The 27,751-nt window shown below is 54.3% G+C and overlaps 1 protein-coding gene across 3 annotated transcripts; it reads right to left on the bottom strand.

Annotated features, from left to right (window-relative positions):
- Positions 1–27,671, bottom strand: LOC308237598 (low affinity immunoglobulin gamma Fc region receptor III-like). 3 transcript variants are annotated; one of them, XM_080648396.1, is made up of 6 exons: positions 27,594–27,671; positions 6,375–6,478; positions 5,971–5,991; positions 5,438–5,692; positions 2,545–2,799; positions 1–1,005 (listed from the first exon to the last, which is right to left on the bottom strand). In XM_080648396.1, exons 2-6 carry the CDS (start codon positions 6,445–6,447, stop codon positions 833–835), a joined length of 777 nt encoding a protein of 258 aa, XP_080504522.1. In that variant the 5' UTR covers positions 6,448–6,478; positions 27,594–27,671; the 3' UTR covers positions 1–832. The 3 variants fall into 3 exon arrangements, with proteins under 3 accessions (XP_080504522.1, XP_080504521.1, XP_080504520.1); XM_080648395.1 differs by lacking the exon at positions 27,594–27,671 and adding an exon at positions 20,142–20,430; XM_080648394.1 differs by lacking the exon at positions 27,594–27,671 and adding an exon at positions 10,431–10,578.
- Between the last annotated feature and the right edge of the window lie 80 nt (positions 27,672–27,751).

Genomic DNA, 27,751 nt, shown 5'->3' with positions numbered 1-27,751 from the left:
ACTGATTGAGTTCTTTATCACGTGCCGGACCCTGCGCTGGGCTGTGGGTGTACAGCAGTGAACAAGGGCCCTGCTCTCCTGGGGCTCCGTTCCGAGGGCAGGAGGCTGCGCAGTAAACCACCTGCAGGTGAGCGTGGTAACAAGTACAAGGAGGAGAAGCACAGCAGACGGGGGGTCAGGAGATGGTGGGGGAGTGGAATTACATCGAATGATCAAAGAGACCTCACTGATAAGGTGACATTTGGGTAAAGACCAGGATGAAGTATGATGACACATCTGTAAGAAAGAACATTCCAGAAACAGGGAATAGCATGAACCCTGGGCAGAAGTATGATCAGTGTGTTGAAGGAAGGAAGGAACAGGAGCAGTGAGGTGGAGGCAGTGAGGCCTGAGAGCAGCAAAGGCCTTAGCTTTCACTCTTAAGTGCAAGGGGACGCTATGGCGTGGCTTGGAGCAAAGACACGCCGGGAGGCACATTGAAAGGTGGCTCTGGCGAGAACAGACAGTGCGGGAGGGGGTGGCGTGCAGGGCCAGCAGGCCTAGAGGACGGAGCCGTGGTCAGGTGCTGGGCTGATTTGAAAGTGGAAACAGGACTTAGTGAGCGTGTGTGTTGTGTGTGTGTGTGTGTGTGTGTGTGTGTGTGCGCGCGCGCGCGCGCCTGTGGAGACACAGGTCAGTCCTCTTGACCAGCAGGAAGTCCGTGAGGGCGAGCCTGGGGTGGTTGGGCCCTTCCTGCCCCCAGGCCCCACGCAGCTCCAGCTCGCCCAGCAGGAGGCGGGGAGGGCAGAGGTCTGGCCTGCAGAGACTGTAGCTCCTACAGGTGAGATGAGGGTTACTTGTCCTCAGGGCTCTTGGTCCATGTGACTTTGTCATTCCTCCCGTCCCTCAGTGAGCTTCCAAGTTCTCTCTGCACGGAGAAATAGAGGCCTGTGTCCACTGCAAACAGGAACCCCATCACCAGGCAGAACGCGATTTGGGGCCACGGAGGAAGGACGGGTGAAATGGCTGCGGGATGGAGAAACGACAGTTGTTAAAGGCCACGGTCAGAACCCACAGCCAGGTCCCCAGGGCGCCCTCCCGCTGTGGAGTCCTCCAGGCCAGGGGCCGAGGCCTGTCAGGAGCAGCAGGTCCGAGTCTCCTCGCCTCCCAAGCACAGCTCCGTCGGCACCTGCCAGGGTGCGCCGAGCCGGCCTGGAGGGACACTGCCAGGAGCTGACAGGGCTCCCCACGCGGTGCCTCTTTGGCATGTGGACGTTTTGAGCTGAAGGCAATCGAGACCCTGTGGGCTCGTGAGAAATGTTTCCATTGATTTTAGAGAAAGTGGAAGAGAGAGGACGAGACAGAGAAACATCGATGTGAGAGGAACATGGATGGACTGCCTCCTGCATGAGCCTCGACCAGGGCCCGGGCCGGGAGGAGCCTGCAACCGAGGTCCATGCCCTGGACCAGAACTGAACCCGGGACCAAAGGGTCTGCAGGCCGAAGCTCTATCCACTGAGCCAAACCAGCTAGGGCCAGAAATAACTTTTTATGACCTATGTAGAGGGCAGGGAGTTAGTTCAGTGCTGAACATCTGCTCTTCTTATCATGCTGCAATGACCTTCCTCCATGCCCAAGTCCCCGCCCACCGTGCCCATCTCATCCTTAGCTCACAATGTCTATGTCCCTCAGTATCCCTTTCTGTCTCTGATTCCTCATGTCTGTGGGTCCCCATACGTATGTGTGTGATTAAATTTGCTCATTTTCTTGTTAATCTAGCTCATGTCATTTTAATTACTAGACCAGATGAGAGAAGCTTAAAGAGTAGAGGACATTTTTCCTCCCCCACAAAGTCATAGAGGAAAAGGTTTTTGTGGTCATGCAGGTTTTGCAAATGCCTTATGAAATTTAGTTTAAAAGTTTTCTTTACAACAAGGCTTCTCGAGACTTTAATGTGCGTCATGAATATAAAACGTGACTGGGGCACCGGCTTGGGGAGAAGTGAACTAGGGAACCCGCAGACCCCGTCGTCAGCATGTCCCTCGCCTCCTCCTGCGCCCAGGGCTGGGCAGCGTCACTGCCTCGCACTCATCTGGCCGAAATGGCCTGGAGTGTCCCTGGCGGACACACGCTGAGGTCACGGCGCACAGTTTCTCCAGGTCAGAAGCGGCCGGAGCTTTGTACGTAAGAGACTGCCTTGCCGCATGGCTGCCCTGAGCTCAGATTGGAGCCCAAGCTGAGAGGGTCTTAGGGAGACACAAGGCGGCCTCAGAGCCTGCGGACAGAGGGACATGTGACCACGTGGTCTGAAGGAGGTGGGAAAGAGGGAAGGTGGTGTGTCTGCTAGATGGGTGAGAGGGTGAAAAGGTGGCTTTTATCCCGAGAGCTAAAACTCCGAGTGAGTGGCACCGTTTCTTTAGTCCCTTAGGAGGGAGCTGGACCAGCGCTTCATGTCCACCAGCCATCAGGTGCAGCTGGGACGGGAGGTCCCGTTGATGCCCACTCAGGGGAGCGCCGGTGCTGAGGGGACCCTGCCCTCCCCCTTCCAATGCCTGCAGCTCCCACCTGGGACAGTGATGCTCAGCGGCTGCGATGCGTGCAGCGTCTGCCCTAGGAACCCTGAGCAGTGGTACGCGCCACTGTGGCTGGCGTTTGCATGTGGGATGGAGAAGCTGGAATTCGTATATGAAAACCACTTGGGTTTCCCATCCTGGAAGAATGTGATCTTGTACAGGCGCCAGTTCTTCCAGCTGTGGCACCGCAGCACGATGGGGTCCCCCTGCGGGACCAGCAGGCGGGGCGTCTGGAGCAGCAGCCAGGCTGAAAGACACAAAGGGAAGGAAAGGGTCTGAGGCTGGATGCTGGCCCTGCAGCTCATGGGGGGCTGCCTTCCTCCCAGGAGCGGGAGGATGTGGGGCCCAGCAATGGGAGATGCCTCCTGGCAGGTGTGCGCATTCCCTTACCTGTGAGTCTGCGGCCTGAAGGAAGGAAGTCTTGCAGAGTCTCAAATATAAGGAGTAGGAGCCCCCTCAGGCGGCGCCAGGAGTTAGAAGCTGCCCCGGAGGGGAGTGGAGGAGTGCCCCCCGCACCCCGGAGGGGACAGAGCAGGACCTGGGCCTGCTGTCTGGGGCACAGCGTTGTGGTCTGGGGCTCCCGATGGAAGGAAACTTCTGAACACGTTTTGGGAAGTGAAGAAGTGACCAGTGGGGAGGCCTCACCCACCTTCCATCCGCAAAAGCAGTGAGCAGGTGTGCGCTTGAGTTCAGGTTCATTGTGACTGAACAAGAGCAGCAGTAACACAGGCTTTACATGTAAACTCGCTTTCCCACCCTGACTGCGAACATCGTTCGGACCGCCCTCCCTCCACTGACGGCAGAGGAACCAGAGTCCGGAAGCCAGTGCTGTGGAGGACAAGTCCGTAAAGGATGTTCCAAAGACACCAGAGAAGTCCCATCGCTCTAGTTACTATAAAAGTACAAACCAGAGTTTATTGCACCTCATTTAAATGATCGCTTGTTTAAGACAACCATGTGCTGACTCTGAAGGACAGACAACCATGTGCTGACTCTGAAGGACACACAACCATGTGCTGACTCTGAAGGACACACAACCATGTGCTGACTCTGAAGGACAGGTGTAGCTGGTGAGACAGCGGAAACAAATCTGGAGTCAGGGTTCCGATCTTGGCTTTTCCCAGGAGCTCGGGCTCTGAGGTCCGTGGCTGCGTTTCTTTGCGCAGTGAAGGGAGGGACCAGGTGGCTTCCCTCTAACAATCCTTCAGAGCGAAGGCTTTTAAAATCTCAAGTTTTACATTTTTGTAGGAAAAGTCGGAAGCACAACCAGCTGTGGGGCAGCTGTGGGGCAGAGAGCAGACAGGGAGCTGTGACGTCACTGGCAGGCTTTGAGGCTGAGTCGGGGGAGGAAGAGAACCTGGTAGGTTCTTGTTTGGTTAATAATTAAATAGGCACGACACAGAGTAACCAGGAACAATGAGCACGCTTAAGTGCATACGTACTAGCATGTACAGGAACACAGACATGAGAGACAGGAAGGATGATGAGGGATGTATGACCTTCTGAGCTAAGGGTGAGGTAAGGCACCGGGGGCTTCGGAGAGGAGGAAGGTCAGGGCAGGACATACGAAGAGAAGATGTTCAGTAGTTAGTAGTTTGCCCTGCCCTCTAAATAGGCATACATAGTTCTTGCTGGTGATAGCTCGGCATTTCTTTCAGGGAGCGGTAAGGGTTCCTCAGGAACCTGCTGGGTCTCAATCACCTTCAGCTCAAAACAACTCCCAGGCCAGTCGCCCAGGCTGGGAGTGCTGGTCAGCACTGACGGCCCATTCACCGGGGCTCCATCAGCAGAAACGGGGCTCTCGGGAAACAGGATCCAAAAGACAGCCCCCAGCCCCTCACGCAGGACTGAGCACTGCCTGCCTCCGTGCAGCCATCTGCAGGGTATACGCCCCAAATCAAAGTCAACTTCAGTATAAATGTGCTCCCATTTCACACACTGGGTGGGCGTGCTTCGTGTGTAGGAGGATTTATCCACAGAATCTATTAGACTGAACACTCAGACATGTATATGTAAACCTAAGTCAGATCAATTTAAAGCATCTAATGACTTCATCTCTTCAGGAATAAAAGATGATGTCATTGCACCAAACTCCAAGCCTCCCCCCCACTTCTGCCCTCATCTTCCAGATCAGATCCCATGACCCCCTGGCCTCCTGCCCTGGGCAGGAAGGCCTCCTAGGTAGGTCTGACAAAAAATTGAATCGGTGCCCCCTCCCCTGGGAACTGACCTTCAGGCCACTTCACAATGGACATGCCACTTGCTTAGACCACATTCCACTGGCTGAGACCATTCTCTCTCCCCTCCAGACTTTCCCGGAATCCACACCTGCACAGAGAGTTCTCCGCCCAGAAAAAGCCTGCCTAGAGTCCTTAAAAACCTGACTCCCCGTCTTTGGGGGCTGGCGCCATTTTGGGGCTCAGCCCTTCCAGTGTCCAGATGACCTAATAAATTCATCATTCTTTACCCCTTTGGCCTTGTGAGTTCCTCCTCTGCTGATCCTAACCCTCCTCACCCATGCCCGGCATGCCCCCCCGCGGCCTTTGCCTCCTGTGGGTCTCCAGCCACTGTGCTGACCACACTGCCATGAGGGCAGGAAGGCTGTCTGGAACACATATTTCCTTCTGCTGCTCTCACCCCCGGTGGCCTGTTTGTGGCCTTGTCACCTTCTTGCTCAATCAGGACTGAGGCCAAGCAACCTCACATATTCCGAGGAACCCACATAGAAGCAAAGAGGCGGGGGTGCGAGGGGAAATGACTGGGCAGAAACCACCTCCAACAGCTCGGGCCACACTTCCCAGAAAACGGCCACCCCTTTCCCGAACCCTCTGCCGGGCCAGCAGCTCTCAGGCCCGCCTCCCAGGCCTCCCAGCTCCTCCACTGACCGGAAGTCACGTCCAGGTGCACAGGGTCGCTGAGGCTGGTCTGGCCCGTCTGGCACCTGTAGTCCCCGCTGCGGTTGCTGCTGGCCTTGAAGCTGTAGCTGGGCTGGGCCTGGGTGGGGATGGCGGTCCCATTGTGGAACCACTGGGTGAAGTTGTCCCCAGGGCTGTGGGCCCCCTGGCAGCTCAGAGTCACGTTGTCCTCGGGAAACACCTGGAGCCAGGGGGGCTGGAGGCTCACCACGGCCTTGGGGAGACCTGGCGGCAGAGAGCAGACAGGGCTGGGGATAAGTGACCTTGGAGGCCCGTGGATTCCTCAGGAGCTCCCAGGGGCCCTCGGGCCAGATCCACTGTAGACCCAACTACAGCCCCATGTGCTTCCGGCAGCCGCATCCCTTTGTGTCTTTGCGGATCCAGCAGCAGTCTTACCAAGAATCAAACCCCAGGCCCCTCTAAAGAGGGGGACCTGCCCACGCCCCGCTCTTGGTGGGCAGGCAATAGCACCATAAATACCAGGCGGCATTCAGCAGACTCACCAGCTCCCCTGTCTGCAGAAGCTGTGAACGAGAAGAGGGCGGGTCAGCGGGTCAGCGGGCGCAGGGGAAGCCCAGGGAGCAGATGCAGCTGTGTGTGGGGGCGGGGGAGGGGGAGCCCGCACGCCCTCTCCCGGAGGACCCACAAGAGCCTGCTTCCCTTGATGTGCAAGATGCTCACTGCTCACGCCCCAGTCTCATCCCTGTCCCCCCACAAAGTTCCCGTGAATGTCTGGTGCAGGGACTGTGGACGGACCTCTGAATTGTGGCTTAGGGACCGGCTGATGGGTAAGAGTCAGGCTTCTCTCGCTGCTGTCCATCAGTCCCCAGCTCCAAGGGCCCAGCCTGCTCCTCACTATGCAGGTCCCTGGTGGAAACCACCCTACCCCAGCGTGGCCCTCACTCACCCAGCAGCAGCAAAACTAAAACTGTCCGTGGTTGAAGCAGCCGCAGGCGACGGGGATGTACATCCTGAAGCATTTTGGTCTTCAAAGTCCATGCAGAACTGGGCCTGAGTCCAGCAGGGTTCAGGAGATGAAGCAAGGAAAGAGGAAGGAAGCTGGTCACCCTCTCACAGACCTTCCAACAGTCACCAGACGCCATTTCTGCTAACGAATCAGCAGCACGATCAAATGACCGGGCAGTCTGCTTTGAGATGAACCCTTCCCCATGCAGCTTGTTCTGCACTGCGGGACTCCTGGTGGTTACGGCCCAGGTGAGCCAGCGGGGCACCAGGAAGCAGCGCTGGGGGCGGGCCCTGTGGGTCAAGGTCGGGGCCTCCCAGACGCCGCTGTGCCGCTTCTCCGCAGAGAAGCCCGTTTATATCTGCAACCAATGAGGGTGTGTGCTAAACACCCACAAGCGAAGGGAGTAGTTGTCTGTGGGTAACACTCAACCCGACAGTCTCTAAGACACCACTGTCCCTCCTTCATCTGCACTGCAAACCCCGGCTCCCCCAACCCTCCAAAGACAGAGAAAGTTTTCAAGTTTAAGAAATAATTTTGTGCCCAGATGGCATGGCTCAGTGGTTGAGCGCAGACCCATGAGCCAGGAGGGCACAGGCCGGTCGCAGGCTCGATGGATGTACAGGAGGCTTCTCTCTCATCATTGATGTTTCTATCTCTCTCTCCTACTCCTTTGAAATCGATAAAAACATATGAAATATTTTTAAAAATAATTTTGTTAAGAGAGCCGTACAAAAATTTTAAGGGCTATATATCCTGTGCAGGTGGCTGGATAGTGTAAGTCAGTAGAACATGAAATAACCATTAAAAGTCAGATTATGGGGGCAAAAATAGACAAATGGAACTACATCAAACTTAAAACTATGTATTAGCCCTAGCCGGTTTGGCTCAGTGGATAGAGTGTGGGCCTCTGGATTGAAGGGTCCCAGGTTTCAATTCCAGTCAAGGGCACATGCCTGGGTTGTTGGCTTGACCCCCAATAGGGGGCATGCAGAAGGCAGCCAATCAATGATTCTCTCTCATCATTAATGTTTCTCTCTCTCTCTCTCCCTCTCCCTTCCTCTCTTTAATCCATAAAAATATATTTAAAAATACAAAAACTGTATCAGTCAACAGAGTGCAAATGAGAGAAAACCATTGTCTGGTGAGTTTAATATCCATAATATATAAAGAATTTCTAGGAGAGCCAAAACCGGTTTGGCTCAGTGGATAGAGCGTCGGCCTGCGGACTGAAGGGTCCCGGGTTCGATTCCGGTCAAGGGCATGTACCTGGGTTGCGGGCACATCCCCAGTACGGGGTGTGCAGGAGGCAGCTGATCGATGTTTCTCTCTCATCGATGTTTCTAGCTCTCTATCCCTCTCCCTTCCTCTCTGTAAAATATCAATAAAATATATTAAAAAAAAAAAAAAAGAAAAGAATTTCTAGGAGAAACCAAGATGGCGGCATAGGTAAGCACCTAAACTGCTGCCTCGCACAACAATTTCAAAACTACAACTAAAAGACAGAACGTCTATCACCCAGAACCATGGGAAAGCTGGCTGAGTGGCAGTTCTACAACTAGAAGGAAAGAGCAAACAGCATTGAGGGGTGCACAAGCGCTGAAAAGCTGAGGTACAGAGACACGCGAATCGGGCTGGCGACGGGTGACTGAAAGCGCTGCTGTTTTCAACCCGAAGGGAGGTAAGCTCCCGATTACTCCGAACTCGTTTCTGGGGAGACGCGGGGCACCCAAACTCCTACGGGGAGAAGCTGGACTGTCTGCCGTGGGGTCGGAAAGTGAGGGAGACGCAGAGCCACAGAGCCGGCTTACTGGCAGCCATCGCTGTTTGCCATGCCCTAGCCTAGTGACGCCCTGAGACCCCGCCCTGCACAATCTACGAACACACCCAAGCTCCAAGCAGCGGCTTTAGCATATGAATGGCCTGCCCTATCAGACAGCTCCAAAACCTCCAAACCCCAAGCAAAGAGGAGAAAACTGTAGTTCTTGCTGTAGCTCCTGCTGGGTGGCCTCAGACAGTAGCTGACCTGCACCCCATTGGAGATCCAGAAGCCAGTGTACCTAGTGGTCAGTGTGAGACACCAGATTTCAACTCCTCACATCCATAAGTGACACATTCAAGAGGCAGACTCAGTGAGCACCAAAGCCCCACTGAAACAAGTCCTGCACCATAAGCGTGTCTCCAGCGCAGCAGTTCTTCCATTATAGACACAGCGGGTCCTCACAGCCATTTGGCCTGGAGGTCAATTCCTCCCAGTGTACCAATAGCAATCAAGGCTTAACTACACCAAGACTTTGCACTCAGCCCACAAAGGGGTGTACCAAAGGCGTCCACCTCAGGTGATTGAGGAGTCTGAGCTACTGGCCCCTATAGGTCACCTACCACACAAAGCCACTCCATCAACATAGGGAAGCAACAAAATTTGGAGACAAAGAAAGATGTCACGAATGAGAGAAATGGAGGAAAGCAAACTAATGGACGACATAGAGTTCAGAACCACATTTATAAGGTTACTCAAGAATCTTCTAAAAACTGCCGAGAAACTTGATGAGACCTCCGAGGAGCTTAGTGAGACCTTCAAGGACCTTAATGAGAATGCCAAAAAAATGGAAAAGGACCAGTCAGAAATTAAGCATACACTGTCTGAAATAAAGAATATACAGAAACTCAACTGTAGATCAACATACCCCAAGAATCAAATCAAAGATCTGAAATATGAGGAAACAAAAAACACCCAACCAGAAAAACAAAAAGAAAAAATCCAAAAATATGAAGATAGTGTAAGGAGCCTCTGGGACAACTTTAAGTGTACCAACATCCGAATTTTTGGGGTGCCAGAAGAAGAGAAAGAGCAAAATATTGAAAACCTATTAGAAGAAATAATGACAGAAAACTTTCCCTACCTGGTGAAAGAAATAGACTTACAAGTTCAGGAAGCACACAGAACCCCATACAAGAGGAATCCAAAGAGGACCACACCAAGACACATCATAATTAAAATGCCAAGGGCAAAAGACAAAGAGAGAATCTTGAAAGCAGCAAGAGAAAAACGGTTAGTTACCTACAAGGGAGCACCCATACGACTGTCAGCTGATTTCTCGGCAGAAACTATGCAGGCCAGAAGGGAGTGGCAAGAAATATTCAAAGTGATGAACAGCAAGAACCTACAATCAAGATTACTCTACCCAGCAAAGCTATCATTCAGAGTTGAAGGTCAGATAAAGAGCTTCACAGACAAGAAAAAGCTAAAGGAGTTCATCACCACCAAACCAGGATTACATGAAATGCTGAAGGGTGTTCTTTAAGAAGAGGAAGAAGAAGAAAAAGGTAAAGATAAAAATTATGAACAACAAAATGACATCAAATACATACCTACCAACAAGTGAATCTAAAAATCAAGTGAATAAAAAATCTGAAGAACAGAATGGACTGGTGAATATAATAGAATCAGGGACATAGAAAGGGAGTGGACTGACAATTCTTAGGGAGAAGGGGGTGTGAGGGGTGGGGAAGAGAATGGACAAAAATCTTACACCTATGGATGAAGACAGTGGCGGGGGGTAAGGGCATGGGGTGGGGTGGGGAATCAGGTGGAGGGGAGCTATGGGGAAAAAAAGAGGAACACCTGTAATAATCTGAACAATAAAGATTTATTTTTTTAAAAAAAAAGAATTTCTACAACTCAACAAAAACAAGTAACCTGATTTATAAAATGGGTAAAAGATTTGAATAAACATTTATCTAAAGAAGGCATATAAATAGCCAACAAACACATGAAAAAGGCGTTCACTATCACTAACTGGTGAGAAATGCAAATCAAAACCACAAGCTATCATCACCTCACACTCAGCAGAATGGCCACAAAACAGGAAATAACGCGTATTGGTGAAGATGTGCAGGTATTGGAATCCTGTGCACTGTTGGTGGGAATGTAAAATGGTGCAGCTGTTACAGAAATCAGTATGGAGACTCTTCAAAAAAATTAAAAATAGAACTTACCACATGATCCAGCAATCCTACTTCTGGTTATTTACCCAAAAGAATTCAAAGCAGGATCTCAGGTATCTGCACACGCGTGTTTATTGCAGCATTCTTCCCAGCAGCTAGCCCAGATGTTACTGACCGGTGAGTGAATAAACAAAGTGGCCTGTAATCCAAGGAATGGAATATTATTCAGCCTTAAAAAAGGAGCTCCTGCCATGGCTACGACACGGACGAACCTTGAAGACACTATGCCACGTGAAATAAGCAGTCACAACAAGCACCTCGTCTGTGAAGAATCTAAAGTGGTTAAACTCAGGAAGCAGGAAGCAGATGGTGATTACCGGGGGCCGGGGGAGAGGGAGCTGCTTCGTGCAAGGGGACAGTTTCAGTTTCCCAAGCGGGAGCTCTGGAGGGCTGCTGCTCCGCCAGGTGCACGGACACGCACCGCCAGGTGCACGGACACGCACCGCCAGGTGCACGGACACGCACCGCCAGGTGCACGGACACGCACCGCCAGGTGCACGGACACGCTCTGCTGACTGTCTTTAAAATGTCTCCGATGGCCCTTAGCTCTCAAAGTTCAGTTTTTTCGCCTGTAAAATGGACACTGTCTAGTAAAATTCAATTAGAAGAGGTTTTATTTTTGTGAGTGTTCCCGAGGGTTTTTAACCTTTGACTTTTTCTGGAAGGTGACTCTCCTCCACGTGATGGGAACTTGGTGATCTCACCTGTTTCTCTCTCAGTCAGATCATCCCAGACCTTGGCGGCCTGGATGCTCCGCTCCGCGCCAGGCTTCTTCGCAGGCAGAGGTTTGGGCGTGAAGTTTCCTTGTTTGGTCGTAATCTGGTCACTTTCACATCACACCTGGGCTCCGTAGCTCCCTGAGGCTTTCTGCACCAGCTTTCTCTCTGCTGCCCCTTAGCCCTGTCTCAGGAGCGTGACCTGAATGCTAATTGTGCTCATCACTTACCACCGTGAACTGTTACCGCTGTCGCTGGACCTTGGTGCTTTAGGTTAGCACCACCTGAATAATGGCCAGACACCCCCATTCACTCAGGAGGTAGAGGACAGAAGTGTCCGTGTCCAAATCATTTCAAAATTTGAATTTATGGGAAACTGTATGGTGGATTTCTGCTTTGTAACAAAGAAAAAAAAAGGCAAAGTGTGACATCTGGTAACAGCGGATTCAAGCTACTTATACTAGAATTTAAGGGCAGAAGATTCACTCATAGAACCATAGGCATAGAATGCTCAAGTCCAAGGCCTTCATTTGTATAAATGAGGAAGCCATGGCCCAGACCAGGGCTGAAGTTGCCCCAGGACACACCCCTCTTAAGTCCTGGGTCGGGGTCTTCACTGCCTCCACTCTTTCACCTGCACTTCCCACTCAGCACCTACAGGTAACCATGGGGATCTATCTATCTGTCCATCTATCATGTTGTCTGTCTTTCCACAATTCACAAGTAAGGTCATCAGACTGGGGGTCTCTCTAGGCCAGAGAGTCTAAAGACGTGAAACGTACTTCCTGAAGTGTGGAGTGGGCACAGGAAGACAAGACCGATCACATTCCCTGAGCATCAGACTTATTGGCCTGAGGCCCACTGAGCGGCCGCCATTACTGACCCTTCTGTCTAGTAATGGTCAGAAAGAAGGCTCGGTGCAACCGTCTCGAAAATGACACGTTGTAGGGACTACTTCCCCAAGCTCAGGGGTGTATTTTCTCTCATGGCCAATGGGTGAGGAAGAGCGTCCAGGCCCGACATCACGTGAAGCACATGACGGCACCTGCACCAGTTCACAAACGGAACAACAGTGCAGGCCCTGGCGCTTGACACCAGGGCGTACAGTCATGGTGGTATTTACCTAGAAAGCCATCAAAATAATCGGTACTCAGAGGCTCTCTGTACCTCACAGAACAATGTTGGTGTGCTCATTGATTGACTGATTTCATAACATAGCATCTTTTTATTGCTCCTCCCCTCGTAGCAAAATCAAGCAGGTATGGTTCCTGTGGGGTCAGGATGAATGGCAGCAAAAAATACCTATGGCTGGAGGTTTATGGATTTCAAGGACAAATTTAAAATTATGTTCAGGAAAGAGTATCAAGTGTCAAAGTCAGAGGATTCTTCCAAATAGACCATAAAGAGGGTTTGAGAGTCTGAGAGCTGGAGACAACGGAGAGAATGTTTAGATGAATACCAAAGGCGATGCCTGCTGCCATTTGCTAATTAGAGACGGGCTTCCATGTTAACCAGGGTGTGGGTCCCAGGCATCACCAGGCTGAGGGCGTGGGGGAGAAACAGCTTCCTGGTAGGATTGATTCACTGCTAACCACGTCTCCAGAGCAACACTCTCCGACAGAAATGCAATATGAGCCACACACATAGACTCCAATTTCCTAGTAGCCACATTTTAAAAAGTACAAATAAATAAATAAAAGCAGCAAATCATCCCATACCGGAAGGGATGGTTTCTCTAGCATTTATGAAATTACAAGTGTATAATTTTTACATTATTTCTGTTGTACATCCAGATACACTAGCCACATTGTAAGGAGACCATCGGCACCATCGGCATCTGTTGCAAATACTGTGCGCAGCTGCCTCCAGCACTGTGCACCGCTGAGGGCTGGAGGTGCCCACCTCCGCACAGGCCTCCACCGGCCTGCGGCCCAGGCGCAGCACTGCCACGGAGCAGAGTTCGAGTGACAAAGATGAATCTGGTGCAGACTTTTGTTAGATGATGGCAGGTGCTTAACTGGACAATCACAGAATCAGACCATGTGAGGACCATGTGGAAGAGGGCGAGGGAGGGGGGAGCGGAGGGAAAGTAGAGAGGGGAGAGAGAGAGGATGACACTGGAGAGAAGTACAGAGAAAAGCAGAGTGTCTTCTGGTTCCAGCTTCCCAAAACCACTTTCAATTTCATGTCCAGCCCACAGTGCGCAGCTCGGGTGCCCCGCCTTTGGATGTCTTTGCGCTTCCTCACATGCTTACAGTCTGCCTGTCTTTACTTAACCTGGTTGGAGTGGGTTTTGTTTTCTTGCAATCAGCATTTTCTCTTGGTGAGGACACAGTCATTACCATGTTAGGGAGAACCAGCTTCGCCCGCTGGTATTTCATTAGAGGCAAAGATGGAGCACGTTGGCCCGTGGCAGTTGGGGCGAGTCTCAGGGGAGGGATGGGAAGCTAAAAGCATGTGACTTACAATCTTACTGAGGTATTTATTTGTCTAAACAAAACAGGATCGCATAAGCTATTCTTCAAACAAAAATACTTCAGAGAAAAAGTCCAATAAGTGATGCACTCTCCCAGATTCTGCTGCCATTGTCCACCTGCACTGTAACTCTTTTTTTAAATATATTTTTATTGATGTCAGAGAGGAAGGGAGAGGGAGAGAGAGAGAAATCAATGATGAGAACCATTGATCGGCTGCCTCCTGCTCGCCCCCTACTGGGGATGGAGTCCACAGCCTGGGACCCTTTAGTCCAAGCATGTCCCACGCAAAGGCTAGCACGGGCCAAATAAACAAGGTGTAAGTGTATGTGGCCACAAAAAAACAAAAGCTTCAATTTTCATAGAAATGTAGGTTTATTCAATAGAGACATGCTGAGTACAAAGGGCTGAAATAAATGAGTAATGGATAACATAAAAGAACATTTTAATAAAAATTAATATTTTTTCTTGAACATTAACTTACCAGACACTGAATAACTGCACAAATTAATAAGCATAACACAAATAAACCTATTTTTGTTGTTCTCTGAAAGCTAAATATCTCCTGTTGCGCACACCAAACAAGTCAGTCCAAGACTAATGACATGGCCATCTGCTGCTAAAATATTCGCCACTAGTATTAGTGAAGAGAAATGGTGCACCTGTGCGTAAGGGGTGTAAGGGAAATGAATGCAACACGATTATAGTAATCAGTCATTAGCGAACGGTGTAGGAGGCCCGGTGGACGAAATTCGTGCAAGGGGCTTGGCCCTTGCAGCCCCGGCTTTGTCCGGAAGGTCATCCGGAAGGACATCCGGAAGATCGTTCGGCAGTCTGGTCTAATTAGCATATTACACTTTTATTATTATAGATTATGTATAATAGAATATTGTAAAAATTAAGTTATGAATTTTTTATTAAAACGTTTCTTACATACCGTTATATTGACGGAGCCGCAAAAATATTCACTGTGGGCCACGTGTGGCCCACAAGCCGCGAATTTGATGTGCTTGCTAGTCCACAGGCTGACGCTCTAACCACTGAGCCACACCAGCTAGAGCTGCACTGTCACTCTTGCCTATGATGTTCTCCTCATAACTCCTTGGAGCTCTGAGGGCAAGAGAAGGTGTCCCTCCTCTCAGGCATGGGGAGCGCTGTCCCACAGCCGTCTTAATGGCGGAGGTTCCTGCAGGTCCACAGCACTGCCCCCACCACACTGTGTGATAAACAACGGGCTTGTTGTGTTTAAAACGGGTTTGCACAATTTTTTGGAAATCCATGCACCTGTCCATAGGGTATTGAAGAGGGAAGATTCAGGGCCTCTTCAAGAGGGGATATTAAAAAAAGGATAACATTAATTTAATAATATATTTTATTTAACTCAGCATACAGGGTGTTCCCACAAATGTATCCGCACTTGAACAGCTGAGAGCTTGGTTGTGAAATGAAATGTATCTTAGTAAACAGCCTTTATTGTTATTCACAGCACATGCGCACATTCTAGGGACAGCCTGTATCAATGCTCTAGGTCTGTCCTCACAAAGTGCCACAACTCAGGGGCTTAAATGACAGAAACGTGTTGTTTCACAGTCTCAGAGGCCAGACCTCAGACCAAAGCATCAGCTCACTTCTCCACAGGCTCCCTCCCTGCAGACCAGCTTGGTCACTGCCCATGGGGTCAGGGGCAGTCAGAAGGGCCTCCGGGCGGCGGTCTGAGAAGAACCCTTCCTTGCCTCAGGGCAGCTTTGGTGGCGCCCTGGATCCCTTGGCTCGTTGCAATGTAACTTCAGGCTCTGCCTCCACCTCCGCCTTACACAGCCTCCCTATGTGTCTATGTGTCTGACCCTCTTTTCACAGGGAGACTGGTTATTAGATTTAGGGGCCACCCTAAGTCCAGAATGATTTTATCTTGAGGTCCTTAGCTAATTACACCTGCAAAGACCCTATTCCAAATAAGGTCACATTCTCGGGTTCAGATTAGATTCGAATCTTAGGGACACTATGAAGCCACTGCCACGTGTTGGGAGTAAAATCCTCTCGCTTTTGCTCTTAGTATGGAAGTGCTCCTGTTATGCCGGATGTTGGGTGCCATTTAACGCCGGTGGTCTTGATCCAGCATCTGCAAGGGGGGTTCAGAAACCTGGAGAAGGGGCTGTGTGTAAATTAATAGAGTCCAGAGAAGAAACCTAATTTTGAAAGGCATATCGGGGCGGCAGAGGAGCTTGGCTGAAGAAACCAAGTTCTCCTTGTCTCAGGACCCCTTGCTTTTTATTAACACAAATTGTCCTAAGGCAAGGTGGAGATATACACTTCAAAGGTTAGGGTTTCATACAGAAGCATTGTCAGATTGGGGAATTGCCTTCGGCTGTTCAGGTGTTTGGCCAACAGGAGGCAATAACATGTAGATTAAGATGCCCTGAGCTGCCCTAACTGGTTTGATAGAGCATCAGCCTGCAGACTGAAGGGTCCCAAGTTCGATTCCGGTCACGGGCATGTACCTTGGTTGCAGGCACATCCTCAGTAGGGAGTGTGCAAGAGGCAGCTGAATCAATGTTTCTCTCTCATCAATGTTTCTAACTCTCTATCCCTCTCCCTTCCTCTCTGTAAAAAATCAATAAAATTAAAAAAAAAAAAAAAAAAAAAGATGCCCTGAGCTGTCTGGCAGCAAGCAATCAATTTAATGCATCCTTTTCAGGTTTGGGGAAATGCCTTCAGCCATCTCCAACAGGCAATAACATATGTGACTCAGCCCTTGTTGAGTCCCCAAGTTCCATCAACCTTTCGATGAAACTCTTGCAATTATGACATGTTGGAACTGGCTTCCAGCACTGTTAAAGAGAGGAAGGTGCTTAAATATCGCAAGCTGATGTGAGTTAGCCCGCAGGTTACCGCCAGAAGAGCACGGGGCTTGTCTATCAGAACTCCCCCTATGAATACGCTCATGGACGCTACATATTTGCCAGCTGTCCTGGTCTCCTTTTCTTACTGATTTCTGAGAAAACATGATAGAGAATATAACTGATTTCCCTTGTTCAAATATTGCAAATGTTTTTTGTTCTATTTTTGCCATTTAACCCTGCATATGGGGATTTTGAGCAGTTGAATGTTTTTCATTAAAAAAACATGTGACTTGCCTGGCTGGTGTTGCTCAGTGGCTGAACCAGGAGGTTACAGTTCCATTCTCTGTCACGGTGCATGCCCAGATTGCAAACTCCACCATCAGTGTGGGGCCTGCAGGAGGCAGCTGATCAATGATTCTCTCTCATCATTGATGTTTATTTTTCTTTCTTTTAATCTTTACTAGTATTGTTGAAAGTATTACATAGGTCCTCCTTTCCCCCATTACCCTCTTCCAGCCACTTCCATCCCACCACCAGGCCCTCACCACCCCCCTGTCTGTGTCCATGGGTGATGCATATGTGCATACAAGTTCATTGGTTGATCTCTTCCCACCCACCCTCCCCTGCCTTCCCTCTGAGGCTCAACAGTCTGTTCATGCTTCTATATGTCTCTGGGTCTATTTTTGATCATCAGTGTATTTGGTTCATTAGATTCCACATATGAGTGAGATCATGTGATACTTATCTTTCTCTGATTGGCTTTTCTTGCTCAGTTTAATGCTCTCCAGGTCCCTCCATGCTGTTGCAAATGGTAAGAGTGCTTTCTTTTGTATTGCTCCATAATATTCCATCGTGTAAATGTACCACAGCTTTTTTATCCAGTCGTCTGCTGATGGGCACTTAGGCTATTTCCAAGTCTTAGCTATTGTAAATTGCACTGCTATGAACATAGGAGTGCATATAATCATTGATGTTTCTCTCTCTCTCTCCCTCTCCCTTCCTGTCTCTAAATATCATTTAAAAAAAACATGTGACTTTGTCATACAAAGAAATAATCTACCCACACCAATATTATAATTGCTCTGGTACCATGGTTTGAATTACGTAAGTTTGAGTATTTGACCCATCACAACTGTATCAAGGTGTACAGAGGCAGTAAAGAAACAATGAGCCTAAGACTCCCATAAGCCACATCCCAGGGACCAAACCATTTTCCCACAATGTGTCAGAAAGAAGCATACCAGCAACAAACGTAAAGAACCATACATATCTAACATGACACCAGCTGCTCCAGAGGACAGATCTATGAAACCAGGAAACAGACTGTAACTATGATTATTTTGATACTAGAGGCCCAGTACGTGAAATTTGTGCACTGGAGGGAGGGGGGATCCCTCAGCCCGGCTTGCGCCCTCTCACAGTCTGGGACCCCTTGGGGATGTCTGGGACCCCTCGCCTCTTACCGCCTGCTCGCTGCTCCTCACAGCTAGGCTCGCTACTCTTTAGCCGAGGTGGGCTTCTGGCTAAGCAGCACTCCCCTTGTGGGAGCACACTGACCACCAGGGGGCAGCTCCTGTGTTGAGCGTCTGCCCTCTGGTGGTCAGTACGCATCAAAGCGACCAGTCATTCTGGTTGTTCCACCGTAAGGGTAGCTTAGGCTTTTATTGTATAGACTAGAGGCCCGGTGCACAAAATTTGTGCACTGGGGGGGGGGGGGTTCCCCTCAGCCCAGCCTGCATCCTCTCCAATCCAGGACCCCTTGGGGGATGTCTGACTGCCGATCAGGCCTAAACTGGCAGTCAGACATCCCTCTCACAATCCTGGACCACTGTCTCCTAATCACTCACCTGCCTGCCTGCCTGGTTGCCCCCAACTGCCCCCCCTGCTGCCCTGGTCGCCCCTAACTGCCCGCCCCCCCACCGGCCTGGTCACCCCATGCAGCCTGCTGTCCAGTCATTTGGTCGTCCCTCACTAACCCCCCCCGCCGACCTGGTCATAGCCAGCCATCTTGAGAGGGCGTGACGGTCACTTTGTATATTACCTCTTTATTATATAGGATTATATAGATATAGATGAGATAGAGATATACCAGATATAGATATAGATATAGATATACCAGATATAGATATAGATATACCAGATATAGATATAGATATATCAGATAGAGATAGAGATATACCAGATATAGATAGAGATAAAGATAGAGATAGAGATAGAGATAGAGATAGAGATAGAGATAGAGATAGAGATAGAGATAGAGAAATATTTGGAAAGGTTAGCATTCACACAACACACTGGAAATCAGGGGTTGTCCACATTACATGGAACAGGATACGGGCACAGGTGAAGATGCCAAAACTACATCTGTATGCTGGGCCACAGCCAGGGAGGGAACTTGCCACCACAGGAATGAAGACAGCAAAGGACCACTTTGCTGAAATGAATTCTCACGCTTGGAACCTAAACTCAACCCCATAGATTAGCCATACAGGCACCTGGACCGGCCTGGAGAGTGACAGATGCCAGCGAGCAGGGTGAGGTCAGCAGCAGGATGGCGCGGGACCCCAGGGGGGCACTGCCAGTTCTGTTCAAATAAATGGTCCTGTGAAGAGAAGCCCCTGTGAGGGGCAAGAACTCCAGGAACCGAGACCAGAGGCCCAACTAAAAGATTTGTCAAAACGCAGGGACACGAAGGCCTGCATTCCTGGACGGATCTCGGAGGTTGTAACCGAGCGTTAGTTCCAGCACTTCCTGCCCCGCCGGCAGACCCCCACGTGACTGATTGTCAGAAGAGCTAGAGAGCTCGATCTTGTGCAAAACCAGAACAGGTACGTGTGAGATAGCTCATTGCATCACAATATTCCAGAAGAAAATACATAAAGCAATGAACTCGAAAATTACGCAGCCGGGCGGGACCCTCAGCGGCGGGAAAGCCCGGCAGAGCCCCCGGGTGAACCACGGGAAGGTATAAATGCCGTTTCCACCGGGAACTCCTCTCCGGGACCCCCTCTGGGGAGGCGGGGGCTGTCGGTGGCGAGGTTGGTCCCGGATGCCGCGCTGCTGGAGAGTCCGGGTCCCGCAGCGGCCAGCTCCGAGCTCGGGCCCTCCTCGGGGTCGGGTGGGGGCTGAGGGCCGGGATCAAGGCGAGCTCCCCAGATGGAGGGGAAAGGCCGCAGGTTGGGCCCAGACGTACAGGGAACCAGGAAAAGGAGACGGCTACCGTTGGCTAAAAGGTGAATGGGATGCGGGCTCGCTGAGGACCAAGAAGGAAAACTTCCCTGACCGGGAATCGAACCCGGGCCGCGGCGGTGAGAGCGCCGAATCCTAACCACTAGACCACCAGGGAGCGACGGGTTGAGCCTCTGGCCTGCGCCTGCTGCTCTCGCGCCTCCGAGCCCTTGGGGCCGCCAGCGCCTCTGCCTTTCCCAGTGCAGCTGCCCGTCGCCCTGCCCATCGTGCCCGCCCCTCTCCCCGTCCGCCGCACCCTCAGAAACTGCCAGCCACCTGCTCCCACGCTCGCCCGCAGCCGCGCGCCCTGCAGGAGGCCCACGACCCAGGTGCAGCCCCAGGTCCAGCACTCAGCTGCGGGCCGGGAATGGAGCCGGGTCAATACAGGCAGCTGTGCTCACCCCTGCGCCACCGACTTCCCTGTGGTTAACGGCTCACGCCTACCCTTGCTCTCCCCCCGCAGGCGCTCCGTGGCCGAGTCCCAGCCTTTCCGAGAGCAGGGCCCGATGCTCAGCGCACGGAGTCGCCCCGCCGCCTACGGGGCCTCGCTCAGCGCTCTCCTCCGCAGGCCCGGCCGCCTCCAGGGCCTCTCGCTGCCCGGCTGCTCCTGGTCCCTGGGTTCCTCGCCGCAGCGTCTCCAGCGCCCTGGTTCCCAAAGCCCTTCTCCACCGGGTGACACTGCCCGCACCGACGGGGCTCCCCGCCGACCACCAGCGGCACAGCTGTGCTCACATCACCGCACTTATGGTGGCCGGTAGGCAGGAGCTGCGGCTGCGGGAGGCCTGGCTGGGAGTGGGTGGAGGGCAGGGTGCCAGTCAGGAACCGGCTGTAAGGTGGGAAAAGGATGCGGTGGATGGGAGTGATGGGAAGGGGGGGTGCGGGGCCCAACCGGAAACAGTTGTGGTCTGGGCCCCAAGCAGGGCAGAGGGCCGAGAAGGGCCCACGTTTTCAACCTGCGCCAGTGACCACAAAAAAACTGCACTACCTCCCCGTCGGGGAATCGAACCCCGGTCTCCCGCGTGACAGGCGGGGATACTCACCACTATACTAACGAGGACGGCGCGAAGCCTGGCTTCATAGACTGCCCTGTGCGTAAGGCTCACGCCTACTCCCGCCCTCAACGCCCTGCCCGATGCGGAAGCTCCACCCTGAATCCCTGCGACCCCCAAGGAAGCAGCCGATGAGCGACCCTGAGCCCGACCCCCACACCGACACCGGTGGCACTGAACCCTCCGAGTGCGCGCTGCCCCTGGCCTCCAACGCGGGGGCTGCGCCGGGAGGAGGCCCAAGAGGGCGAGTGAGGCCCCGAAGCCAGCCGGTTGGCGCGCGCCGTGCCCGGGCCCAGGAAGGGCGAGAGGCCGTGGGCGGCCGAGCCAGGCAGTCGGCTGTCATTGCTCCCCGTCGGCCCGCTAACGGCCGTCCATTGGGCACCCCGACAGCCGCCTGACCGGAGAGATGTGGGGTGCAGGCCACAGGGGTTCACAGTTGGGTGTCAGCCACGTGAGCGCCGAGGTGGCCAAACCTACTGTCAGGATGGCCGAGCGGTCTAAGGCGCTGCGTTCAGGTCGCAGTCTCCCCTGGAGGCGTGGGTTCGAATCCCACTCCTGACAGCTGACCAAACTTTTGCAAGAGCTTCCCCCGACCGGATTACATCCATCACAGCCTTTTCACGCCTTACAGCCGGTTCCTGACTGGCACCCTTGGGGCCCCTGCAAACTCGGGCCTCCACCTTACACCCTCGGTTCAACGCCCACTCCCAACCCGCACCACAAATAGGCAGAAAACCCAGACTCCGAAGGGTCCGTGGGCGTCCACACGTCACCTGCCCGGGTTGGGATCCGAGCGCGGGCCCAGCTCCTGGGCTTGGTCCAGCTCCTGGCCTCCTCTGGTGACACTAACGCTCTCGCGGCGGCCCTGGACCGCTGAGAGCACGCAGCATTAGCCGGCAGAGTCTGCCTTGGTCTCTTGGTCCTTGGTTGCCTCTGCGCCGCGCAAGGGTCATAGACGTGCCTGCAGCCTCGGTTTTAGGTCCGCGGCTGCCGCCTGCTCAAAAGAAACAGGTGTTGGTGTAGGGCCCTGATACTGCTCTTGCTGGTGCATGGGTGGTTCAGTGGTAGAATTCTCGCCTACCATGCGGGGAACCGGTTCGATTCCTGGCCCATGCAGTTAGTTTCACTTTTGGTCCCACCGCTCTGTTCGTGTGCACCTGAGGACTCCTTCCGCCATACCTCTGGCAACATGACTACAGAGCCAAGCCTCCACGCCCGACACCTCCCTGGTCCCTCTTCATCAACCAAATACCGTTTGAGTCACGCCATTCACTACAAAGGAACACAAGTGGCGCTGCACATAGCTGGCACCTGCGCACTCCCCTTCACTACCTTTCATCACGCTCTAGCTCTCTCCCACCCTACGCTCTCAAAATTACACCTAGCCGGCACAACACAACCAAGAGGTGGGATGTAGCCACTCTTAGGAGATGGAGACATCATATCCTCCTGTAAGATCACAAGTCAACATGGCGCACAAGCAGGTGGAAAATAATTCCAGTCTCATCTCACAGCATTCCCCACGTTCCCTTTTCAAACACTGGGCCGCTGCTCCACCATTAACACCGAACGTGCAGGAAGCCGGGTTGCATCAACTGGGCTGGGAGCGGGGGGGGAGGCAGAGCGCTTTGCCTAAAAGGAGTGTAGCTTTCCCTGACCGGGAATCAAACCGGGGCCGCGGCGATGAGAGCGCCGAATCCTAACCACTAGACCACCAGGGATCAACAGCTAATGTTGTGAGCAAGTGTCTCATGTATAAAGCACTTCTGGGCCACCTACCTGGAGTTTCCACAGTTCCAATTTTCCTTGCTTTTCCAAGTATAGCCGCCCTCTCTCCCCTACCCACACGTGCCCTTGCCCACTTTCTGCCTGTGCACCTTCAAAACACTACACGCCTCCTCCTGGCGCTAACACGGCCCAGGTCGCAGGTCCCGGAGTCCAACACCCCTCGCAGGTGCATGGGGCAAAAATACTACCTCACTGCGTTGGCCGGGAATCGAACCCGGGTCAACTGCTTGGAAGGCAGCTATGCTTACCACTATACCACCAACGCTGCGGGAGAGGGGCGCTTCAGAAACTCTAGTCCTAACTGGCACCAGCGCAGGGACTTGCCGCTGCCAACCAAGCCAGCCTCAAGCAGCTGCTCTAGTTTGTCGATCCAACTGCCTCTCCGGGACGCTCTCGCTGGCCAACTGCTCCTGGTCCCTCCGATTCCACACCGCTGCCCCCGGGTCGTGTCTCCAGCCCCGGGGTCGCCAAACCCACCTCCACTGGGCGACACCTAGTCCGCACTGACCGGGCGCGCATGCTCCGCCCACCAGCTGCGCTTCCCCTCCACCAGCCGCTTTGGGAGGGCCGCTCACAGAGGCTGCGGTGGCGGGAGGATGCCCCTGCGTGCCTGCGGGAGGAAAGGTGGGGAGAGGGATTGTTGGGGAACACCCGGCACCACCAGTTGAGGCCCTGGGCCTCGACGCAGGGCGAAGGAGCGAAAAGAGGGACTCTTGTCGGCAAGCTACAGGACAGAAGGCTGTACCAACGACCAAAAAGAACACGCCTCCCCGTCGGGATTCCCCCGGTCTCCCGCGTGACGGGCGGGGATACTCACCACTATACTAACAGGACAGGCACAGTAGTTCCTACCCCCTCCCCTCGCCCCCTTTACCTTGTCCAATGCAGCCCTGTGGGTCCCCAACCGGACTTCAAACCAACAGCACCCTCCCACAGAGCAGGACTGATCAGAGCCTGTCCCCGCCCCCACACCGACACCGGTGGCACTGAACCCTCCGAGTGCGCGCTGCCCCTGGCCTCCAACGCGGGGGCTGCGCCGGGAGGAGGCCCAAGAGGGCGAGTGAGGCCCCGAAGCCAGCCGGTTGGCGCGCGCCGTGCCCGGGCCCAGGAAGGGCGAGAGGCCGTGGGCGGCCGAGCCAGGCAGTCGGCTGTCATTGCTCCCCGTCGGCCCGCTAACGGCCGTCCATTGGGCACCCCGACAGCCGCCTGACCGGAGAGATGTGGGGTGCAGGCCACAGGGGTTCACAGTTGGGTGTCAGCCACGTGAGCGCCGAGGTGGCCAAACCTACTGTCAGGATGGCCGAGCGGTCTAAGGCGCTGCGTTCAGGTCGCAGTCTCCCCTGGAGGCGTGGGTTCGAATCCCACTCCTGACAGCTGACCAAACTTTTGCAAGAGCTTCCCCCGACCGGATTACATCCATCGCAGCCTTTTCACGCCTTACAGCCGGTTCCTGACTGGCACCCTTGGGGCCCCTGCAAACTCGGGCCTCCACCTTACACCCTCGGTTCAACGCCCACTCCCAACCCGCACCACAAATAGGCAGAAAACCCAGACGCTGGAAGGACTTGCCTGGGGGGTCGCTAAAGGGACTATGGGCACTTAGCTGCTCCCACCATATGTGACCTGCCCGGCTTTTGATCCGGGAGCCAGCTAAGCTTGGTCTGGCTCCTGGCCTCCTCTGGTGACACTGACAGTTTATTGTTTGTTTGTTTGTTTGTTTTAATGCTTCACAAATTTGCGTGTCATCCTTGTCGCAGGGACCATGCTAATCTTCTCTGTATCTTTCCAATTTTAGTATACTAGAGGCCTGGTACACGAAATTCAGGCACATTAAAAGGGGATTAATTAGAGAAAATATTTAATATTGCTATTTGCCCTTTCTCTATAATAGAAGTGTCAGAGATGAAAGAAAATTAGTAAAATGTATATGAAAATCTTCCTCCTGTCAGAGTCTGGGGCGCGCCGTGGGACCCAGAGTCAAGTCCCTGCCCACCCACAGTGCCTCAAAATCATGCAAGACCCAGACCTGGCCGGCCCCACCCCCATCAAGCCCCACCAGGCGGGGGGCTCGGCCTGAGGTTCCCCCATCAAGCCCCGCCAGGCAGGGGGTGCAGTCTGAGATCCCCCGTCAAGTCCCGCCAGGTGGGGGGCGCGGCCTGAGGTCTCCCAGCCTGGCGCCAGGGTCGGAGGTGCCACCTGAGGTCCCCTGTCAAGCCCCACGGGGGCAGGGGGGATGCAGCCTCAGGTAGCTGCTGATTGCTAGGTAAGGCTCGTTTTGGGAACGAGGCCTCCGCTGTGGGGGCAGCCATCTTGTGTTACGGAAACCCCCCACCTCCGTTGTGGGCGCCACCATCTTTGTGGCAGAGTGACAGTCAATTTGCATATTACCTCTTTATTATATAGGATGTGCTGCCGAAGCAAGCAGACACTGACAGTGTTGCAGCGGCCCTGGATGATGGAGAAAATGGAGGATGGGCTGGCAAGTTCACCTGAGTCCTCCGTCCCCGCTGTCTCTGTGCTGTGCCCCAGAACCTCTGACTGCCTGGCATCTCTGTTTCAGGTCTGCCTGTCTCCCGCACAAATGGAACAGGTGCCACAGCAGGGGGAGCGGCGGCCGGCCATCTATGGCTGCTGTTAGAGCATGAGTGGCTCAGTGGTAGGGCTCTTGCCTGCCATGCGGGAGGCGGGGACTCAATCCCCAGCCCTGCAATCCACTGTTCCATTTTGGGTCTGCAAGCGAGACATCCAGCTTCCCAGCCAGGCTTCCCCTTAAGACACCTGTCCTGCACCTGCACCACCCCCACACGCCTCTCCTTTTGCTACAACATGGGACCCACTGGACCTGGGAGCTGAACCCCAAGCCCCACATCTTGACTGCTCAGCCCCTCCTGTGCCCAACACCTCCCTTGTCCCTTTTCACAAGCACACCGCTTGAGTCATGCCCTTGGCTACAGAGAACACCTCCTGCTCCTCATGTGACTGGCACCCGAACACCACGCCTTTCCCTCTTTCACCACCTTTCCTAGCTCTCTGGCTCCATCCAGCATCACATTCCCCAAATTACATCGTATTACAGGCACAACCAGGAGCAGGAATGTGGCCACTCTTAGGAGATGGAGACATAGCACCTTCCCGGAGAGTCACAAGGTCAGCATGGCCAGGAGCCGGTGCAGAATAAGTCACGGTCTTATCCCAATGCACAGCCCACATGCCCTTCATCACGCCCAGGGCAACAGTCTTCCAACACTGTCAGGCGGCTCCACCCCCAAAACCGACTCTCTGGGCCCAGCACGACCACCACTCCCACAGCACGGGACGCCCGCCAGCATGCCCTCGCCACCCCCAGGAGCACTGCTAGCCGCCGCTCCCCAGCCCGCCACCTTTCACCCCCCACAGCACACCCTCCTTCTCTCACATCCCGAGTGCGCAGCCCAGCGCTCAGCCGTGTTTATGGAGTCAGTTGGCCCTCCCTTCACCCCCTCGTGGAAGGCCACCCACGGGCACAAACTCCTTCACTCCTCACCCTCACCCACCCGGAAGGGAACCGCCTGAGGTGACCCGCAGCGCCCGTGTGCGACGCGGGGACCCTTTGCCTCGGCGACAGGGCTCTGTGCAAACGGGGTGCGTGTGCGCGGGCCTCGGGGTGCGTGTGCGCGGGCCTCGGGGGAAGCAGCGCGTGGACAGAGGTCAGGCTCCGTCGCTGACGGGGAGGAGGGGGTGCTGGCGGGAGAGAGAGCGGCGCGCGCGGGTCGCCAGGGGCGCGCGGCCAGGAAAGACGGGTGATAGGGGACGGAGACCCCGCTCGGCGTACATGGTGTGGGCGAGCGGAGGGGGACCGTGGTAGGAGCCAGGTCGCTGTGGGAGGTGTGGGTGCGGGCGGGGAGGGACCGGGGAGGTGCTTTCCTAACATTCCTGCGCGTTAGGAGAGGATGGAGAGCGCTGGGGATGCGAGCTGAACACCGTGTTGGCCAGGACTCACCGTCACGCCCCGCCTCCACCTCCTCCCACAGCGTGGCCGCTGGGAGCCGGGGCCGGTCTCCCCAGCGCCTCGCGTCTGTCGGGCAGCGGGAGTCCAGCTCTCCGGACGCCGCGTCACACCTCCGCCTGCGGGGCGCCACTCCCATCCTCCCGAGCGCACACGACGCCCCGGGGCCCCGTTGCCACCCTCGATGGAAACAGTGGGTCCGAACCGGCTCGCAGCGGGAAAGGCCCGGCGGCTGAGCTGGCAGGAGCCTCCGGGCGAGGCGCCGCGGGCTCTGGCAGGCGGTCCGACTTGCAGGTGTAAGTGTGGTTTCCAACAACGCCCTGCCCTCCCGGGACTCCTTTCCGAAGGGCGGCCTGTCCCTGCGAGGCGGGTCCCACCGACGCCCGCGCAGCTGTAGAGCCGGAGCGCGCGGGGGCGGCCGGGCTGTGTGCGCGGTGCCGGCAGGGAGGCCTGCCGCGCTGGCCCCTCGGGTTTAGGAGAGGGGCGAGCTCCCTAGACGGAGGGAGGAACCGCCGGACTCAGGGGGCGAAGGAAGCCAGCGTTGGCTAAAAGGTGGGTGCGCGGACGTGAAGAGAAGAAAAAGCTCCCCTGACCGGGAATCGAACCCGGACCGCGGCGGTGAGAGCACCGAATCCTGTCCCCTAGAGTCCAAGGAGCGGTGGGGGTGAACCTCGCCGGCGCCTCCGAGCCACCCACCCTCTCCGCGCCAGCCCCTTGTCTCCAAGCTCAGTCTCCTGGGTCCCTCACCACCATGTGCCCTCGCTCTCTTCCTGCCTCACAGCACTGCGAGCCCTTGTGTCCCGCCCTCGCACGCAGCCGCGCCCAGCGTCCAGCGCCCAGGATCCCCAGGGCTTTCCAGGCCCCGTTCCTAGGTGCCAGCATGCAGCCCCTCCACGCGCACACTGGGCGTGAGGTCCCTGGAGCCTCGCAAAAAGTCCGGACCGCGGCGCCCCAGGACTCGCGACCGAGGACCAGCTGGGTAAGCTGTGCGGAGCCAGCGACCAAAACGTACACGGCACCTCCCCGTCGGGGAATCGAACCCCGGTCTCCCGCGTGACAGGCGGGGATACTCACCACTATACTAACGAGGACGGCTGCAGGCGGCTTCCACGCTGCCCTATCTGTGGCCGCCCGCCGGCGCCTGCACTGCCCTCCACGCCCTGCCCAGTGCAGGGGTCCGCCTGTGCCCCACCTGATGTCAAACCAGTGGTGTCCTCCGGCAAAGTAGCCGG

The sequence above is a fragment of the Plecotus auritus genome, assembly GCF_963455305.1.
Source record: "Plecotus auritus genome assembly, chromosome: 12".
Lineage (NCBI taxonomy): Eukaryota > Metazoa > Chordata > Mammalia > Chiroptera > Vespertilionidae > Plecotus > Plecotus auritus.
The sequence above is the reverse complement of the archived record's forward strand: the minus strand, read 5'-3'. Positions and strand labels throughout refer to the sequence as shown.

Bases quoted from the DNA above. Each gene is read 5' to 3' on its own strand.
- LOC308237598 (XM_080648394.1), bottom strand. The intron at 5,693-5,970 runs GTGAGTCTGCTG...CTCTGCCGCCAG, and splicing joins TTCTGCAGACAGGGGAGCTG to GTCTCCCCAAGGCCGTGGTG. The intron at 1,006-2,544 runs GTGGGAGCTGCA...TCCATCCCGCAG, and splicing joins GCTGAGCATCACTGTCCCAG to CCATTTCACCCGTCCTTCCT.